This window comes from Myotis brandtii, unplaced genomic scaffold, assembly GCF_000412655.1.
Source record: "Myotis brandtii unplaced genomic scaffold, ASM41265v1 scaffold2070, whole genome shotgun sequence".
NCBI lineage: Eukaryota > Metazoa > Chordata > Mammalia > Chiroptera > Vespertilionidae > Myotis > Myotis brandtii.
Window position 1 is genome coordinate 70533 of NW_005357737.1, and position 17490 is coordinate 88022.

The following is a 17490-nucleotide window of genomic DNA, read 5'->3' on the forward strand; positions in this document are numbered from 1 at the left end:
GCTGGCAAAATCCAGGGAGGGAGGGATAAGGAGAGCAGACTAGCTGGGAGGCATGTGGTACCCAGGCTTTACTAGGCAAAGGGAATGGCCCCTTGACAGCAGCAGGACTAATGCCCACAGCACTGTGAGGTTACTAATATGAATGGCATCTGAGAGGTTGTTTTAACAAGGGAATTTGGGCCGCATGGACAGATTGACATGGCATAAAAAAACAACTATTAAAACTTCTCAGCTCTTTTTCAGCGCCAAGAAATGTACACATACTCACCTATCCCTGCTCCTTCTCCCATCCCTCAGCTTCCCCCACCCCTGGGCTTCAGGGCAAGCTGCTCAAAGTGCAGCGGGAGAGAGGCTAAAGCGAAGGGATGTCCATTGCATGTGATACTGAATAAACAGTAGTAACTGTTTAAAGTGTTTTCACATTTGGGCCCCTCAAAACCTAATAATGAATCTTCTAAAATGGCTAACATTCATTCTGTCATGTTTATTTGCTGTAGAAAGTAATTAAACATCAGACCAGAGCTAAGGGTTATCCATGCTTTATGTCTTTTATGCCTCACCACAGTCAGATGAGAAGCACTATTACAGAAGTCAGTGAACAACTGAGGAAGTTGTGCACAGCTAAATAGTTGCACAATATCACAGCGCTGGTAAATATAGGCCTGGCTTTGTACCCGCGGCACCCAGACACACAATGTGCCATCATCAGCATTACATCATGCTGATTCAACATGCCTTCCAGTCAAACTGTTGGCTAAATTGTTGTGAAAAGGCTAGGTCAGATCAACAGTGTCAAAATATACGTAGCATGGCCATGAACACTGCCTTGGTCTGGTCTGACAGAGGAGACAGGAAAATCAAAATCCGTGGATTGAAGGCCTCAGGTGGGCCCAATGGCAGGGAGCAGCTGAGGAAGGCAGGTGTTGACAAAAAGGACTGAAAAACCATAAGACAGGATTCAACAGCCTAGTTCAGTGGTTCTCAACCTTGGCTGCACATTAGAATCACCTGGGAGAACCACTGGCCTAGTTGGAAGGCCATTGCAATTCTCCAGGTGAGACTTATGAAACCAGAATGCGGATGGTAGCCACACAATAAAAGGCACAGCCTCTTGTATAAGACACAAGGGTATTGAGGATGGGGAATATACCTTTAAATGTTGTGGTATGCCCAATTTTGCTGAGCTCAATGCTTTGCACAAAGGAGGGCCTCAAATAAGTGCATGATTGACAATGAAAAAATGGATTCAAACCAAGTTCTGTACAATGGTCTAGAAAATGCAGGCATTAAATTTAATCCTCAATGTAACTGTAATATAGTGACGTTTACAAGTAAAGGGTAACACATTCTAACTTAAAGAGTTTTAAACAACTTGTCAAAGTCAAGCAATTAGCTTACAAGCAGAGAGGGAGCAAAGGTTGGTCTCATGCTCAGATCCAGTAGTTGTTGATGCATTAAAAAGTCCCCTTGAGAACGATAATGTGTTATCATTCTCTTCTCTCCAGATGTAACTAAAGTGAAGTACTCTAAATAATCCAATAACTCACAGTTTGTTTTGAAATGGATCTTATTCACTAGAGATTTCATTCTTAGAAAAATTCCCCCAGAAGGCCAGGGAGGGTTGGGGGGCAGGAGGGAGGGGGGTAAGAGATCAACCGAAGGACTTGTATGCATGCATATAAGCATAACCAATGGACATAAGACACTGGGGGTTAGGGGAGGCCAAGGGAGGCCAGGGGATTGTCAAGGGCGGGGGGGGGGGAGGACACATATGTAATACCCTTTGTAATACTTTTAGCAATAAAAATAAATAAAGAAAGAAAGAAAGAAAGAAAGAAAGAAAGAAAGAAAGAAAGAAAGAAAGAAAAGAAAAATTCCCCCAAAAGCCTATGATGAGATTTCTTAAGTATATCATTTCCTGTTGGGGAGGAGGAGTCTATATTTCTACACCATTATTTTTTAATATTATAAAGCCTTTGGGTAGAAGGGAAGATTAGCTCTTTGCCATGATGATGTTTACAAATGTAGTTTTCACATATCAAAATCTGCTGCATCACTTGCAACATTAGTCGCATTGATGTTTGGTTGGTTAAAAGTTTACTGGGATTTCTTCTGCCAGAAACATTTTCTGTATTTTGGTAACACTCTCCCATGAGGCCTCATGTATTCCCATGAAGTTTAAAAGACAGCATTATTTTTATTTGGAGAAAGGAAAGTGGAAAAGAAATAACCCTTTAAGCTTTGGAATTGATGTTCAGTCTATAAAACGTCTTCAATTAAGCTGAGGGGTGATTGGATTCTAGTTCTGGGCTCATTTTAAAATATGTCATTTGGGGCAAATCTTTCCAGTTCTGGGTATCTCAACTTATCCAGTCATGAAGATGAAGTGCTAAGATCTAATTCACCCTCCTTTATGGGGGATGCAAACATCAGGGACTTTTAGGAGCTTTCTAACTTAAAGTGACCCCTCTACCCCTATCATAACATAACATAGAGCTGTCTCTTCAAAAGATGATTTCAATAAAAACAACAATTCACTCTTTAACAAATAAGATTTCTGAAACTTGCTGTATGACTTTAACATCATAACTCATGTTGGTATGTAACTCCTTAGAAGGGCCAAGGAGGAATGATAGTTGTGGTCAAGTCTTGTGATTTCTGCAGGGAGAGGCTCTGGTCTGGAGTGCATTTCTCGTCCCTTATTTTGCAGAGGGGGAGTGGGTGGGTGGGAAATAGACAGACAGACAGACAGACTAAGTTACAAGTTGTGTCTGCCTTTAGGACTTTAACAGTAAAGACAGAAACAAAAACAGGCAGTGTTTTTGTTGTTGTTGTTGTTTCTCATATATTTGTATTGATTTCAGAGAGGATGGGAGAGGGAGTGAGAGAGAGAAACATCAATGATCTGAGAGAATCTTTGATCAGCTGCCTCCTGCATGCCCCTCACAGGATCTAGCCCGCAAGCCAGGCATATGCCCTTGACCAGAATCAAACCCTACCAAGCTGGCTAGGGCAACAGGCGGTGTTTTAAGATACCAGCAGCCAGGAGTTGGGAAAATGGGAAGAGAAGAGGCAGAAGGAAGGGAGTTTAGAAACACTGCACTTATGGAGAGAACTGGGAACCCATTATCCAGGGGGTGGTAGAGTCGCCCCTCACCCAGCAGCCTGCATCTCCAGTCCTGGTGCTCCAGGCGGGTAAGCGGGCGGTTCCCTGCAAAGGGCCCAACAGCCCCGGGTGGGGATGCGGCCGGCCCGGGCGCGCAGTCCCTTACCTTTCCCTCCTCGCTTCGGGAGCAGCGCGTGTCCCAGGAAGGGGTAGGCACCCGAAACGCTGGGGATGGGCCTCATTTGCAGCCAGTTATACGCGTAGCTCGCCATCATCTGCAGGAAGCTCAGGGTGAGGGTGGCGCCCGCCAGGGAGACAGCGCTGAGCGCGCAGAGCAGCAGCTTCTGCCCGACGTGCACCAGCCAGACGGCCACCATCGCGCCAGTGGTCGGCTCTGCTTGGGGACTGAGACCCAGAACCTTGGGGCCCGGTGCTTGGCGCCAGGGCGGGGTCCAGCCCCTGCCTTTCAAGTGCAGGGGGCCTGGGAGGAGTCACGACATTCCCGGGGGCGGGCGCAGCGGGCTGGGAGGGCGGGGGAAGAGGTGGCGCCCGGCCCAATCGCCTCTCCCTCCTCCCACAACCCGTAGGCACCAGCCCAGGCGCCCAGAAGCGGGCCTTCCCGTGCAGGGACCGCCCTGCCCCCTCGGGACTGGGTTGGAGCCTCCCGGGCTCGGAGGAAAGCACCGCCGGGTTGTTGTGCAGACAAACGCCTAGTAACGCGCAAGGGCCTCTGTTTGGTTCAGCAGAAACGAAAGCCCGGAAGGCGGATTCTGAAGGCAGAGAGTGCTGAGAAGACACGGAGGCCCTTGAGTGGCGTGGGGAGGAGAATGGGGTGCAATTAGGGGCAACTTCAGGATGGAGAGGCGCACTGGGGCTGGGGTGGGCTGACTTCTGTTAGGGGAGTGAGCGGTACGTTTTAAAATGGAAATTTAGAATGGAAATAACGGGGCGCCGGGTTGGAAGTTCGGTTTGGGGTTAGTTTTTCCCTGGCTGGGCGCCTGGCCTCATGATGCTCCCTTGCGCAACCAGGAGTGTCTTCTATTCTCAGGGGACTGGCTGCGCGCGGGAGGTGGGTTGCATCCTGGCTGCGCATCAGGATCATTCAGAGCAGCTCCCTACTCTGACCTGGGACTCCAACCTGAGGGAGCAGGTAAAGTTCGTCATCAGGTCACGGGAGAGCTGAATCATGTTCTTGTGATCCCAATGGTTTCCCAATTATCCTCGGGACCAAGAGAACATCGGGCGGGTGGAGAGGATGAAGGGCAAGGTCTCTGGAAGTGGGAGAGATAAGAGATGCTGGCAGAGCGGGGGTTGGATAAAGGAACAGTAATTATGAAGTAACTCTCAAAAGACAAACCACTGAGCCTATGGAAGGAAGGAAGGGAAAGGGAATGATGGTGAGAAGGATGCCCCAATTCTGCCCATGGCTGTGTTCACTGACTAGGAATTTTCCTTCTTCAGGTAGCGGGACCCCAATCCTGACTCTGGTTCTCTTTTCTACAGGTGATCCTCCCTACAGAGGCGCTGGGCTAGGAGTGTCCCTCTGTAGGAGCAGGTCCATAGTGATCGGGAAGGTGCCAAGGAAGATGACCTATATTGAGAAATGCCCTGGATCCTACTTTGCTCAATTCCCTGCGTTTTACTGGCAGCTCTTGTACCGGTTGCAGGGCCTCTTCTGGGCAGAGGGAAACATGCTTAAGGCTTTTCTCCAACTGATTTTTTTTTTCCAAGTCATCCATCTGTCCTGACATGGAAAAGGTTTAGGAAATAGTAAGTGAGCCCTAACAGGTTTGGCTCAGTGGATAGAGCATCAGCCTGCGGTTAAAGGGTCCCAGGTTCGATTCCAGTCAAAGGCATGTACCTTGGTTGCAGGCACATCCCCAGTAGGGGGTGTGCAGGAGGAAGCTGATTGATGTTTCTCTCTCATTGATGTTTCTAACTCTCGATCCCTCTCCCTTCCATTCTGTAAAAAATAAATAAAATATATTTTAAAAAAGGAAAGAGTAAATTAAAGATAAACTTTTAAAGTTGCAGAATAGAGTACATAATGTAATGCCATCTTTGGGGGAAAATAAAGTTTAGTTCTCTGCAGCTAGACTAATGTCTGGGAGGAAAAACACTGGTCAACCTTATGAGATGTCCATGGAGAAGAACTTACATTCTTTATTTTATGTACTTTGATATTATTTCATCTGCTTAATATATTTTCTTTAATATCTCTAAGTAGATCTCATCTCTCTAAAAGTCTATCACAGCTATGAAACTATGAGAGTTGTCTATATCTGACTCTCTGCTCATCTCTGTGGACAAAACAAGGAATATATAACCAGGACCCTCAAAAGTGGAGAAGGGGGAAGGGCGAGTGCTTCAGGCAGCAGCCAACATGAGCAGGAAGTGCTCCAAAGCAGAGAAGGGTATGATGGGTTCAAGAAAGTGTGCAGGGGACCCCTGCTTGGAGCACAGGGTGGCTCAGGGTGACCAGGACAAGACAATGTTAATGTTCACAAGGAGCATGGACCAGCTTGAATGGACCTTGACTCCCAGGCTTAGAAATTGTATATTTATTTTGAAGGCAGTTTGTGGGTGAGAAAGAGAGCACCAAGGATTTTGTGAATCAGGTTAGTGGGGCTCCATCCTGCGAAGCTGGTCAGCTCTAAGAGCCCAGAAAAAATCAGATAATTAGCAGTTTAAACACTGAAAGTGCATATTCTAGAAATGATTCTACTTGCATTGAGAGTAACCTAATATATTGAGGATTTAATTATTCTATGAAAGAAACAACAATCTTTAGGACACAGGTTTGCAATCCTGAATGGTACTCTATGAAAATAGTCCAATGTTCTGACCTCATACCCCTCTAAGGCTACCTGATTAGTTGCTAGGGAAGAGGAACAATGAAAATATGAGAAACATGGAAGGTTCTGGTGTCCTTGCATCACGACAAAGTTAGCCCAGCTTCCCTGCTCTGACCCTGAGACTTCTGCCTCTAGTTTCCCTCACTGCTCTCGGGTGTTTCCTTCATTTTGACTCTTCACTGTGTGCTGGTGTGTTGCACGCTGACAACTGTGTGCTCTTCCCTCTTCCAACATCCTCCAAGGCCCCTAGCCTTATCAGCCTCACCTCTCATCTCTCTTAAGCACATGAGTGTTCTTTCCCCCAGTTAGTGCTGAGTGGGGTGGCTGCTATCTGCTGTGCTTGTGTCCTGGGGCCCTCACCTGACACCTAGTGTGATAGGAAGCAGATTATTCCTCGCTGTGGGGAGAGAACATCCCTTCTCTTCCATCTCAGTGCTGAGTTCACCCTTGAAGTAGAAAAGTGCCCAGGACATGCTTGGTTGTGGGAGTTGGATTCAGAATAGGGATCCTGACAGAATGTAGATGTCATAGGTAGAAGATTGGTTAGGTCTCTACAAGGAAATACAAAACTTGGCATTGCCAATGGAAATTAACTGTGGCTCAGAATCCTGTTTGGTAACTAGCCACAAGACTAAAGTATATACTCATGAATGTCAGTTAATTTATCCATTTCCTTTCCCTGCCCCAAATCAGAAAATGTATCTCCTGAATATTAATGGATAAGCCCTGTCAATATCTTATTTTGTAATCTCGCTCATAACTGACCCAACACTTCTGTGGATCATCACACTCACACACTCTGTCTTTCACATAGAATTCCTCAGATTTCGCAAAACGAAATGTATTCCCCTTAATAAGAAGCTGTTACCTCTCACATCTGCCTTGGGGTTTGTATGGAATGGATCTGATTATAGTTCGGGTTCTGAAACATTGTAGTTGTTAAATCTCTTGGTCCACTCGGATGGGTGTTAGCCACATACACTGTATGTGGATGTTACTAGTTCAGCTGTCAGGGCCCCATCTTATTTCCAAGATCTTGGGTGAGGCGCCCGCTGTGTCATTTTTAGTGGCACAGTTTGAACCTGGCCCTGAAGGGGGAGGAGTGGGCACTGCTGTTCCAAGTCCCCTCACCTGAATACAGGTGTTTGGGGTTTGTTTGTTTGTTTGTTTGTTTACCAGCCTTCCCTGCTGCCAGAGAGCTGGCCGCCCCCTGCCCTGGCACAGTTGGTCTTGTCAGACTAGATAAGTTCCAGCTCTTTTAGAAGCAGTGCTATCTCCCTCTGTTCAAATTCCTCGCCCTCAGCCCAGAGCCTGGCCAGTGGGGTGAAGCTCAAAGGGTGATGGAGAAATTAGTCAGTGTTCCTTTAAGGCAGGTATCCAGGAGGGGAGCCTGGGTACCTATTGTGGACAGAGCCCTGAGCTGCTGGAGCTGCAGTCCAGGCCCAATTAGCAGGGAGCCAGGCAGGGTTTTTGTTTAGCTTAGCAACCGCCCGAGTGTCCTGGAGGCCCATGGGGGTAATTCCGCCACCGGAGGCCCCATCCGCACCTTCAGCCCGCGGTGGCACTGGCAGCTGCGCACCTGGGCGCTGGGGTCTCTGGGCACCAGGACAGAGAGGGGCAGAGGGTGCCGCTGCCCCTGCAGCCTCAGCCCCGCGAGCCATCTGGGCGTCGGGAAGGTGGTCTCCAGGGCTTCAGGGCTGAGCGCCCAGAGACGCTCCTCTGCGTGGGGAGCGCACTAGAGGTCCCTGGGGGGACCCGGGCAGACAGGAACCCCAGGATCCCCGCCCCGCCCCGCCTGGGGCTGCCTCCTCGGGATCCTTTCGAGCAGGGGTGGATGGAGCCCGGAAGCCCGGCTCCTCGTGGTCTTGAGGTTCCAGCAGCAGCGAGGACAGCATTTCCAAGTCTGAGCCATGAAGGTCGCCGTGTAGGACCTCGGGTCTCTCTTTTCCAAAATCTTCAAGACCTCGATGGCGTCCCCAGCGTCCCTGGCGGTCCCCTCCCCGGTTGTGTCCTCCAGCAAATCGGAAGGCTCTGCCATCGCAGGGCCAGTGTGCAGAGCGCTGAGCACGGCCCCCACCCTGTCCCTCCTCCCCGCCTTGGTGCCTGACTCCCCCTGCACCCAGGGAGCCCCCTGCTCTGCTCACCGCCTCCTACCCCAGGGTCTCCGTCGTCGCCAGCCGCGCGGTAGAAGCCCTAGGGACCCCCTCTTCCCTGCCCAGTAGCCCCAGAGCAGCCAAAGTCCAGTCCCTGCCCCAGGACCTGCCCCTGGCCCCGTGGGGTGGTGGCTGCAGAGCCCAGAGCTCCCCAGCGCACCTGGGGGCGGGGACGCGGTCAACCCCAGGCCCTGGCGGGGTCTGGCAGGCTCTATGTCCTTTTACATCAATAACATCCAGTTCTTCTCCCAAGAAATCAGTGTCATGGTAAAATGGAGTGCGGCAGATCACTGGACAGCAAATCACACATCAGAGACACAAAACCTTAGCTCCCATCAGTCTCCTCAGAAAAAAGTGATCTCAACCAGAAGAAAGTGTTTTCATTGTTTACCTGGGATGCTGTGCCTGCAGCTTTGTGGACTGAAACCAGAAATAGCTCTGTTCTCGTGTACTTGGTAACCCGCTTTTAGATGTTTTGAGGAGACAAAGATTTCTAATGGTCAAAAAGGGAAATATATATGAATCATGTAAAACATATTAAAGAAAAATAACATTTTCACAGCACATATACTTTTTTCATATTACTAAAAATGTATGATTATGTGTTTTGGTGACTGAATGTGTCACAGTTACAGATTTTATGACATATTTATGTTAACATGTCACCACACTCTTCCCTTCTCTCCTTCCATTCCAATCCCATTATCTAATTGTTGAGCATGTTATCTGATCCCGTGTTTTTTTTCCTCTTTCCTCTAGCAATTATTCTGTTGATATTTTGGAAGTCTCTATCATCATTGTTCACTTTACTATTTCTCAGGTCCACTTTACTATTTCTCAGATTCTATTTTCTTCTAATATAATTTTGAGGTTTCTCAACCAGTGTTGGATGTCAGGATTTGGAGTTTGTTGCCATGGAAACTGTTTCAGCTACTTGCCCACAGGAGGGAGCCCTCTACCTGTTAAAAGGTAGGCTGGCAGCAGCAATATTTTTGTTTAGGAAGAAGACAGTGGAGAAGGGGTCAGTTAATAATAGAGACACACTTGGTTTATTTTCACATAGGGGGCATCTCCTACTGGTGACAGTGTGGCGTCTGGCACATTCTCTAGACCAGTGGTTCCCAAACTTATTTGGCCTACCGCCCCTTTCCAGAAAAAATATTACTCAGCGCCCCCTGGAAATTAATTTTTTTTAAATTTTAATAGCAATTAAACAGAAAGATATATGTATTAATGTTTCTACCTTTTTCGTAAAATATAGTAAAGAAAGGTGTAAATTAGAAACATTGAAGTTTGAAATTATGAAACTATTTATTGAACTCAGAATAGAAAGGTAATACAAAAAAAGTTAAAACAAATGCACCTGTGGCCATCACCGCCCCCCTGGATCGCTGCAGCGCCCACCAGGGGGCGGTAGCGCCCACTTTGGGAATCACTGGTCTAGCAAGTGCAATGCCAGGTTTCACAAGGAGAAACAATTTGGAGGCAAGCTTTTCCCCTGCTGCTTTTTTCAAGTTCTGACCCACACTTTCCCAACATTCAACATCTAATGTGCCCTCTTCAGGAAACCAAGGATTATGTTCCATAATAATATGCAAAAACTGTAAGAGAATACCTTCTGACACTTTAATTCCTTTATCCTTGAGCATGTTACTGGTTCAGCTGTCCGGGCCCCATCTTATTTCCAAGTTCTTGGGTGAGGTGCTCGCTGTGTCATTTTTAGTGGCACAGTTTGAACCTGGCCCTGAAGGGGGAGGAGTGGGCACTGCTGTTCCAAGTCCCCTCACCTGAATACAGGTGTTTGGGGTTTGTTTGTTTGTTTGTTTGTTTACCAGCCTTCCCTGCTGCCAGAGAGCTGGCCGCCCCCTGCCCTGGCACAGTTGGTCTTGTCAGACTAGATAAGTTCCAGCTCTTTTAGAAGCAGTGCTATCTCCCTCTGTTCAAATTCCTCGCCCTCAGCCCAGAGCCTGGCCAGTGGGGTGAAGCTCAAAGGGTGATGGAGAAATTAGTCAGTGTTCCTTTAAGGCAGGTATCCAGGAGGGGAGCCTGGGTACCTATTGTGGACAGAGCCCTGAGCTGCTGGAGCTGCAGTCCAGGCCCAATTAGCAGGGAGCCAGGCAGGGTTTTTGTTTAGCTTAGCAACCGCCCGAGTGTCCTGGAGGCCCATGGGGGTAATTCCGCCACCGGAGGCCCCATCCGCACCTTCAGCCCGCGGTGGCACTGGCAGCTGCGCACCTGGGCGCTGGGGTCTCTGGGCACCAGGACAGAGAGGGGCAGAGGGTGCCGCTGCCCCTGCAGCCTCAGCCCCGCGAGCCATCTGGGCGTCGGGAAGGTGGTCTCCAGGGCTTCAGGGCTGAGCGCCCAGAGACGCTCCTCTGCGTGGGGAGCGCACTAGAGGTCCCTGGGGGGACCCGGGCAGACAGGAACCCCAGGATCCCCGCCCCGCCCCGCCTGGGGCTGCCTCCTCGGGATCCTTTCGAGCAGGGGTGGATGGAGCCCGGAAGCCCGGCTCCTCGTGGTCTTGAGGTTCCAGCAGCAGCGAGGACAGCATTTCCAAGTCTGAGCCATGAAGGTCGCCGTCGTGTAGGACGGGTCTCTCTTTTCCAAAATCTTCAAGACCTCGATGGCGTCCCCAGCGTCCCTGGCGGTCCCCTCCCCGGTTGTGTCCTCCAGCAAATCGGAAGGCTCTGCCATCGCAGGGCCAGTGTGCAGAGCGCTGAGCACGGCCCCCACCCTGTCCCTCCTCCCCGCCTTGGTGCCTGACTCCCCCTGCACCCAGGGAGCCCCCTGCTCTGCTCACCGCCTCCTACCCCAGGGTCTCCGTCGTCGCCAGCCGCGCGGTAGAAGCCCTAGGGACCCCCTCTTCCCTGCCCAGTAGCCCCAGAGCAGCCAAAGTCCAGTCCCTGCCCCAGGACCTGCCCCTGGCCCCGTGGGGTGGTGGCTGCAGAGCCCAGAGCTCCCCAGCGCACCTGGGGGCGGGGACGCGGTCAACCCCAGGCCCTGGCGGGGTCTGGCAGGCTCTATGTCCTTTTACATCAATAACATCCAGTTCTTCTCCCAAGAAATCAGTGTCATGGTAAAATGGAGTGTGGCAGATCACTGGACAGCAAATCACACATCAGAGACACACAACCTTAGCTCCCATCAGTGTCCTCAAAAGAAAGTGATCTCAACCAGAGGAAAGTGTTTTCATTGTTTACCTGGGATGCTGTGCCTGCAGCTTTGTGGACTGAAACCAGAAATAGCTCTGTTCTCGTGTACTTGGTAACCCGCTTTTAGATGTTTTGAGGAGACAAAGATTTCTAATGGTCAAAAAGGGAAATATACATGAATCACATAAAACATATTAAAGAAAAATAACATTTTCACAGCACATATGTAAGTCAATTCATGTTGACCAACACTGTCTCTGGTTGAGAACCACTGCCTTAGTCGATAAGGAAAATGACTAATGGTGGTGACAAATGCCCTGCCATCTTTTGTCCTTCTCACAGTCTGAGGATACATGGCATGGGCCATCACCTGGGATACGAATGCCAACCTTGGTCTGGGTTCTGGACTTGCTATGCCCTCGAGCTAATACTTGTATTTCTTTGAGCCTCCGTTTTAGAATAAAGATGTATTCATTCATTAGACATGTACTCAATGCCCATCGACATGCAATATGAAAGGAGACCTCCTTCCAAGTAGTTCACAGTTTAGTGAGGAGATAGAGATCAACAATCCTATATAATAATCTATTTATATAAAAACCCTGGGTGTAACACCATGTCCAAAGCTCGAACAACCGGAAGGAAGTCAGTCCTCCAGGGGTCATCTTGGAAATGGCTACGCCCTCCCTGAGCTGTTTCCGGTAAGGGTGAAGTTTCAGGAAGGAACCTGCCCTCGGAGCGTGGAGGCATATCTTTATAAAGTTTTAATACATTATATTAGAGGTCGTGGTAGTACTGTTTTACCCACAGCGTCTACAGCAATTGCTGCAAATTTACTTCTCGGTGGAAGCACCTTTCATTCCCAATATAAATTACCCATTCCACTAAATGAAACTTCAATTTCTAGACTCGATATAAACAGTGAAGTTGCTAAAACTATTAAAAAGGCCCAACTTCTCATTATTGATGAATGCACCATGGCATCCAGTCATGCTATAAACGTCATAGACAGATTACTAAGAGAAATTTGAATGTTGTATTTGGTGGGAAAGTTCTCCTTCTTGGAGGGGATTTTTGACAATGTCTCAGTATTGTACCACATGCTATGCAATCAGCCATAGTACAAATGAGTTTAAAGTACTGTAGTATCTGGGATGTTTCAGAAAGTTGTCTCTTACAACAAATATGAGATCAGAGGATTCTGCTTATAGTGAATTGTCAGTAAAACTTGGAGATGGCAGACTTGATAGCAGTTTGAATTTACAAATGGATATTATTGAAATCCCCTGTGAAATGATTTGTAATGAAACTATTATTGAAGCTACCTTTGGAAATACTATATCTATTGATAATATTAAAAATATATCTAAACATGCAATTCTTTGTCCAAAAAATGAGCACATTCAAAAATTAAATGAAGAAATTTTGGATATACTCGATGGAGATTATCACACATATTTGAGTGATGATTCCATTGGTTCCACAGATGATGCTGAAAAGGAAAATTTTCCCATCAAATTTCTTAATAGTATTACTCCTTCGGGAATGCCGTGTCACAAATTAAAATTGAAAGTGGGTGCAATCACCATGCTATTGAGAAATCTTAATAGTAAATGGGGTCTTTGTAATGGTACCAGATTTATTATCAAAAGATTATGACCTAACATTATCAAAGCTGAAGTATTAACAGGATCTGCAGAGGGAGAGGCTGTTCTGATTCCAAGAATTAATTTGTCCCCATCTGACACTGGCCTCCCATTTAAATTGATTCAAGGACAGTTTCCCGTGATGCCAGCATTTGTGATGACTATTAATAAATCACAAGGACAAACTCTAGAAAGAGTAGGCATGTTCCTACCTGAACCCGTTTTGGCACATGGTCAGTTATATGTTGCTTTCTCTCTAGTTTGAAGAGCATGTGATGTTACAGTTAAAGTTCTAAGTACTTCATCACAAGGGAAATTAGTCAAGCACTTTGCAAGTGTTTTCACTCTTAATGTGGTGTCCAGGGAGATATTAGAATAAGTTTAATCACTTTATCAGGCATTGTTTGCATTACTGTTGTTTTTATATCATGTTTTTGTCGTTTTTATATCATGATTCTGTTGTTATATCCTTTTGTTACTGTTTATTTATTAATGAATTTATATATTATTTTCATATACATTTTACTAATTTCCTTTCATCTCTCACACTTCTATTATAGAGAAAGGGCAAATAGCAATGTTAAAATATTTCTGCTAATTAATTCCCTTTTAATGTGCACAAATTTTGTGCACCGGGCTACTAGTCCTATATAATAAAAGAGTAATATACAAATCAACCAAATGGCAGGAGGACCAGTCCCTATGATGTGCACTGACCACCAGGGGGCAGACACTCAATGCAGGAGCTGCCCCCAGCCCACAGGCCCCAATTGCTGAATCAGGGCCTGCTGGCCAACTTCTTGGTCCCTTCCACTGACTTGCAGGCTCCAATTGCCCAATGGTGAACAGGGAAATGGGGGTGGGTGGCCATGGGGAGTGGGGCTGGCATGAATTTCGTGCACGGGCCTCTAGTAATTAAAATAGGAGCTTTAAGTTCCAACCAGAGGTTTCTCACACCTTGGTGAAAAAGGAGACAAGACATTGGATTCCTTGGCTGTCTTCCTATCAGATGTGTACCTGTGAAGTCCATTACCCAAGTCCATGTTCTGTTGCCTCCTCACTACAGGGTGGCACTGCCCGTGGCCTATTCCTTCTCTGTACTCTCAGTTTCCCTCATGAGAGTTGAAGCCATGGCAGTCTCTCGCTTTCTTAGCCTCTTACCCACTTCTTAGTCCCAAAGGCTCTGACTGTGGGAAGGACTCCTCTGTTCACCCCTGTACACGAAGATGTTGTTAGTAATAAAGAGATCGATCCAGTACTACTGGCTTTCACTGGCAACGTTAAACCCATCCGTCATACCCCAGGGGAGGTCACATTTCAAAACTCTCCTCTCAATTCTGCCCAAACAAGGTCTGCCCTGACCTACAAAAGCCCAGCCATGACCCTGCCAGCACTGTCCAAAGGCCCCATAAGATTATCAATACCAAAGGGCCACAGAGAAAAGACTTTTATTGCCAACCATTTTCTCCTGTTTCAACATAAAGCAGCATCCACAAGGAACAAAGACCAATATCTTGATTACATGCCCAAGTAAAAGATGAGGTTGTGTTTATTTGTACTCATTTCCTGGAACCCAGCCAGATTTGATGAAATCTGGATATTTTTCCCTCCAGAGGAAATTTAACTCTTCAGTGGCCAATTGTGTGGTTTGTGAAGAACCCAGACCTTGTGGGGGTTTTTCAGCCCCCCCATCTTTAGCTCTTCCTACCACTGAGAGTCTCTGAGTGTGGAAGGAAAAACTCCATCTTTCTTAGCAACTTTTCTATTTTTCTACTTAACCTACACAATATTTTATAAATAGTGACTTCTGTAGTCACTTCTGTGAGAATGTACTTCAGCTTAATGTAGCACACCCGGTATCAGTGTGGTTATCATGGGCAACTTGGAAATTTGTGTTCAATAGATTAAATATATATATTTGATTGTATTTCCTCTAATATGTATAGTAGATGAAATATATACATAGATTAAATATATATAATTGATTTCAGAGAGGAAGAGAGAGGGAGAGTGAGATAGAAACATCAGTGATGAGAGAGAATCATTTATCAGCTGCCTCTTGCATGCCTCACACTGGAGATTGAGTCTCCAACCCAGTTATGTGCCCTGACCAGGAATCAAACCATGACTTCATGGTTCATAGGTGGACACTCAACCACTGAGCCATGCTGGCTGGGCGTGTTACATTCCAGGGCTATGTGCTAATACCATGAGCGCTATGAAAGTTTTTATACCTAATAATACTTCCAAATTGCTATCATGAATCCCGATATCCCCTGAACCCACAGCCAAGCAGATTCCTTGCCCTCCACGAAGGCTGCGATAAGCCCAGGGCAGGAGCTGCAACCACACACCTGCAGCCCCACAGGTCGCCCCGGCACGGCCAGCCTGGAGCCTGTTCCCAAGCCAGGGTCAGCAAAGCAAGAGGTCAAAATGAAAAGATGCATCGCTATTCTCCCAAGATGAAATGTCTCACCTCTTTCTTAGAAAAACAGATGTTACACAGGTTTCTTCCCTTGCACTTGTCCAAAAATCCCCAAGCTTACTGGCGCTTCACCCCCAGTAAGGCAGGCAGTGGTAGGGTTAATGACCCCGTGGGTGATGCACAGAGAATTGTTATCTCTGAGATATACTGAGTTCCAGACAAGCAGGGAACTTAGAATGGCACCAGGCACTGTGCTAGAATCTGAACTGTTTTCTTTGGTTCTGTTTCACAACTGGGGTAAAAAACACTCTTTAATCACACTCTTTCGCCATTTTATTTCACACCAAACAATCATGGAGACATTCAGTGTTATCTCCATTATTAGTGGGATTAGCAAATTTTAGAACCATGCCTCTGTGACCTTTAGCCCCCTTGTATGCCCTGTCTCTTTTTATCCCCATGGCAGGGACTCGAGGTAGATACCACTCTCACGGTTCTGCAGATCAGAGCCCCAAGGCTCAGTGTTTGAATGAAACCCACGTTGCAAAACTTACACTTCAGACTGGGCTCCTCCCCACCTCTGAGGAGCTTCCTCACGCCGGTGACTTCATCAGAGACTGTCCATCACTTCCCCGTTTTTTCTAAAATCCAGTCCATGTACTCAGCAACTTTGGTGTAGACACCTGGTTGTTCCCTGCGGCCACAGCCTCCACCCCAACTGGTGATGCCCACCAAATGCCACATTCCATGGTGTTTACAAACTAAAGGACCACCTGAATCTCCCTGTGTCACAGTGGGCAGAAAAAGAAAATGAGAGAAGGTTATGACAGACGTGCCTTTAACATTCTGTAGTCACACCACACACACCACACACGTCCCATTTCTTATAGATCTATAGGCATGTAATATGGCTCATTAGCTGTTGAACATGGCAAAAATTATGTAATTCAATAATGTATTGTCCTACAAAGAAATGTTGACATTTTCATTTCACTGTCAAATATGCCTAATATTCAGACAATCAATGATTCTCTCTCATCACTGATGTTTCTATTCTTCTCTTCCTCTCCCTTCCTCTTTCTGAAAGTGCCGGAAGCCGGTCCATCCTTGCTGCTTGACACAGTTGCTGCAGGGAAGAAACATCTGCACAGCATATGTTTCAAGGGGCCTGGCATATATGGCATGCTGTTCTTAATATGTTTGCTCACCTTCTTGGTGCTTAACCAAGGTCACCTCTCCGAGAAAGTTTGTTTCCCCAGGTAGGAATTTTTCCCTGAAGTTAGGGAGGGAATAAACCCCCTTAACTAATTGCCAGGCCGGTAGTTAATCACTTTAACTATGAACAATCACCCTTAAACTACATAATCTTTACTCCCTGGAATGGAGATAAGAAACACCCTAACCTTTGGAATAGAAATTGACAGGAGTAAAATCAACTGGTATAAATACGAATGTAACAAGACAATAAAACACAGAACCTGGATCCTGGATACCTGGCTAGAGAACCCAACTATGCTGATCAACTGAACGCTGCCTTCGTGTCATTCTTTCTTCGCCGACTCCGTCCACACCTCTGGGAACCCCTGGACCTGCTGGGGCTGGACCCCAACATGAAAGCAATAAAAACATTTTAAAAAATAAGCTTAATATTCTTACATTTTAGTATATTTATTGTAAGTACAGTTGTCCTCCTTTAAATATAGCATGTCCCTGCACAGATTGTGACAAATGTTATATAAATTATATATATACTAGTAGCCCGGTGCATGAAATTCATGCACATTAAAAGGGAATTAATTGCCCTAACCAGTTTGGCTCAGTGGATAGAGCATCGGCCTGCAGACTCAAGGGTCCCAGGTTTAATTCCGGTCAAGGGCATGTACCTTGGTTGTGGGCACATCCCCAGTGGGGAGTGTGCAGGCGGCAGCTGATCGATGTTTCTCTCTCATGGACATTTCTAACTCTCGATCCCTCTCCCTTCCTCTCTGTAAAAAAATCAATAAAATATAATACTTTTTTAAGAGAATTAATTAGCAAAGATATTTTAATATTGCTATTTGTCCTTTCTCTATAATAGAAGTGTGAGAGATGAAAGGAAAAAATTAAAATGTATATGAAAATCATATATAAATTTATTAATAAATAAACAGTAA

At 46.6% G+C, this 17490-nt stretch overlaps 1 protein-coding gene across 4 annotated transcripts in view; it reads right to left on the bottom strand.

The window, feature by feature from the left end:
- The window catches only part of LOC102240114 (cytochrome P450 4V2-like), a 74207-nt gene extending 70218 nt beyond the window's left edge, over positions 1 to 3989 (bottom strand). The window contains exon 1 of one of the 4 annotated variants that reach the window (XM_014539011.1): positions 3273 to 3989. In XM_014539011.1, coding sequence (XP_014394497.1) covers positions 3273 to 3483 — 211 coding nt within the window. In that variant the 5' untranslated portion in view covers positions 3484 to 3989. The remainder of the gene's footprint in view (positions 1 to 3272) is intronic. The other 3 variants (XM_014539010.1, XM_014539013.1, XM_014539012.1) reach the window with 3 other exon arrangements.
- Between the last annotated feature and the right edge of the window lie 13501 nt (positions 3990 to 17490).